This window comes from Pteropus alecto, unplaced genomic scaffold, assembly GCF_000325575.1.
Source record: "Pteropus alecto unplaced genomic scaffold, ASM32557v1 scaffold172, whole genome shotgun sequence".
Classification (NCBI taxonomy): Eukaryota; Metazoa; Chordata; class Mammalia; order Chiroptera; family Pteropodidae; genus Pteropus; species Pteropus alecto.
Window position 1 is genome coordinate 261774 of NW_006431924.1, and position 2745 is coordinate 264518.

At 34.9% G+C, this 2745-nt stretch overlaps 1 protein-coding gene across 1 annotated transcript in view; it reads left to right on the forward strand.

Annotated features, from left to right (window-relative positions):
* CLEC12A (C-type lectin domain family 12 member A) overlaps positions 1-459 on the forward strand; it is a 7821-nt gene extending 7362 nt beyond the window's left edge. The window contains exon 6 of the mRNA XM_006906846.2: positions 217-459. Coding sequence (XP_006906908.1) covers positions 217-391 — 175 coding nt within the window. The 3' untranslated portion in view covers positions 392-459. The remainder of the gene's footprint in view (positions 1-216) is intronic.
* The last annotated feature ends 2286 nt before the right edge of the window (positions 460-2745 follow it).

Sequence of the window (2745 nt, forward strand, 5' to 3'; positions counted from 1 at the left end):
AGAGAGAAAGGCAGAGAAAAATAAGGCAGTGATTGACATTGCATATCGGCCAATAAATATGAGTAACCTGGACACTCTTGATATTCTCAATAATAATTAAAATTTATTTTAGACAGACCCTAGGAGCAATGATATGTTAGAAAAGTAATTTGTGTGTGGGTGACTATGTTTTAAATGTTTGACTTGCCAAACGTAATTTTTCATTTTCTCTTTCAGGTTTACAGGAAACATAGATGACTTAAATAGCAAAATGTATTGTGGATATATACATGGATCACGCGTTTATTATACTTACTGCACTCAACTAAAATTTTCTATATGTGAGATGTTAGCTAATCCAGTGAAGATTGAGAGTATGCTAACGAATGAAGTACCAGATGGAAAAATATAGTTAGTGCACTTATTTTCCTTTTGCTGTTATCCTGCAAGTAAAGGCAACTTTGGGGAATACACATCGTGTGAACCACATAAATGGAATAAAGATGCTGTGAGACTAAATTCCTGCCTCTTCTAATAATTTATATTTTTGGACTTTCTTCTTTTTCCTCATTTGCTGAGTGAAAGAAAACTAAAGTCATATCAAAAGTCATACTATATCATTTTGATATAGTCAAGACACTGTTGAATACAAATTCAGTGTTTTGGGTGAGAATACTGAAAACTGAAGCTAATTTTTTCTGTTTTTCCAGACATAAACAAGGTAAATATCAACCTCATAAAGAATAGAAAAAAATTGGCTCTAGGAATATATAAAGGATAATACATTATGACCATTTGGGGTTTATTCTAGTAATACAGATTGATTTACATTTTGAGGAGAAAAAAGAGAGAGGAAATGAAATTGCTTGTTCTACCCACAAGGCCTAAGCCGGAACTGATATCCATGGACTTAGAGAATATTTGATCAACTAGAATGAAACCTTACAAAACATCATGTCAGACCAAGGGATACACTTTCCAGCATAGAGGTAAGGGAGTGGATGATTGACCATGGAATCCACTGGTCATGTCACAAACTGAAGCAACATAAAGCTAGAGGTCAGATAGAGCAATGGAAAGGACTGAAGGCTGGTTGAAAACACAATTGGAGAGCCAGCACAGAGTTAATGTTTATGACAACATGACGGTATCTTCCAAGATGTAGCATATGTTTTAAATCAATAACCTCTATACGGTGCTGTGTCCTCAGTTCGTAAAATACATGGGTCTGTAAACAAAGGACAGAAGCAGGAGGGACCCTGTTTACTAACATCATTTCCAGTGACCAACTTGAGAGATGAGTGCTTTCTCTCCAGAGTAACTCAGTTCCATGGGTTTAGAGAACCTGGTCTCTAAAGAATAAAAAACCACCAGGCAGCACAACATCTTATTATATGAAACAGTCTTGGAAAGAGCAAATGACTGATTAACAGGAGAAGGTAGGGCTGCTGTTAAACAATAGAGACAAACAAAGAAATACATTTGGCATCCAGTTGTCACTCTCAAGTACACATTTATAATCCGTTGCTTATTTTGATGGTAAATAGACAAATCCAGCAGTCACAGCTTGGGAACGATGTGATGAACAGGGACTCTCTTCATTTTCATGAAGTGGATCTAGGCTGAGAAAAAGTTGAATTGTGGTGGAATCTCAATGTGATACACAGATTCCACTTTAGGACTGAAGGGCTATTCTCTCAGTCACTGAGAGAGCTGCCAACAAGCAACTGTCAAGTGTGAGCCTTTGCTTTTATTGAAGAGAATTTATTCACCCAAGATTATGCTCCCTTTCCATGGCAGCTCATATCCAATGATTAGTGATTTGGGAGTATAAAGGCCTGGCTGCCTTGCTCTAACTGGGGGAAACTCAAAAGGTCTATTTCAGCTCCACACCTTCATCTGTAACTGATTGAAGCCTCACCGAGAATGCATCACAGCCCAACTTCCTTTTTTGCCCAATCCTGCCTCCTTCCTTCTTTTTCATGAGTTAGGTAATATGAAGGGTGTTCCCTAGTACACCTTCATCATGCTAATCTTGATTTCATAGTCTGTTTCCTGGGGAATCAAGTCTTTAAAAGTTGCTAACAAAACTAAAGAAAACCTTAGTAAGTAGAGACATGACCGTATCCTTGGATTAGAACAATATATTTTTGTGATGTCATATTTACCTATTGATTCAATACAATCCATGAACATTTCAGAAGAACTTTTTTTTGGAAAGTGACATGGTAATTCTAAAATTAACATAGAAATGTATAGGATTTAGAATAGCTATGACAATATTGAAAAAGAAGAATATTTGGAGAAATGACAGTACTGAATATCAAAATTTACTTTAAAGCCACAATAATGAAACAGCTTTGACTTGATACCAGCATAGATATACATCCTCAGGACCAGATCAAGAATAAAAAGAGACTCATGTGCATACAGTTACTGTATTTATATTAAAAAAAAAAATGTTGTCACTGCCATTTGAGGAAGAAAATGATGGTCTTTTCAATAAGTGCAGTTGAATTAATTGGATATCTTTATGAAAAAAGAAACAATATCTACCTTATACCATACATAAACATTAATTCAAACTAAAACCGAACATAAAAGTTCAAAATATAAAATTGTATAAAACATAAGAGGATATTTTTATGGCTTTATAGTGGACAAATTTTTCTTAAACAGGACTAACCAACAAAAATTTTAAAAACGTAGAAAAGTTAAACTTAATTATAGCTAAGAACACCATTAATAGAGTGAAAATGCAAGTCA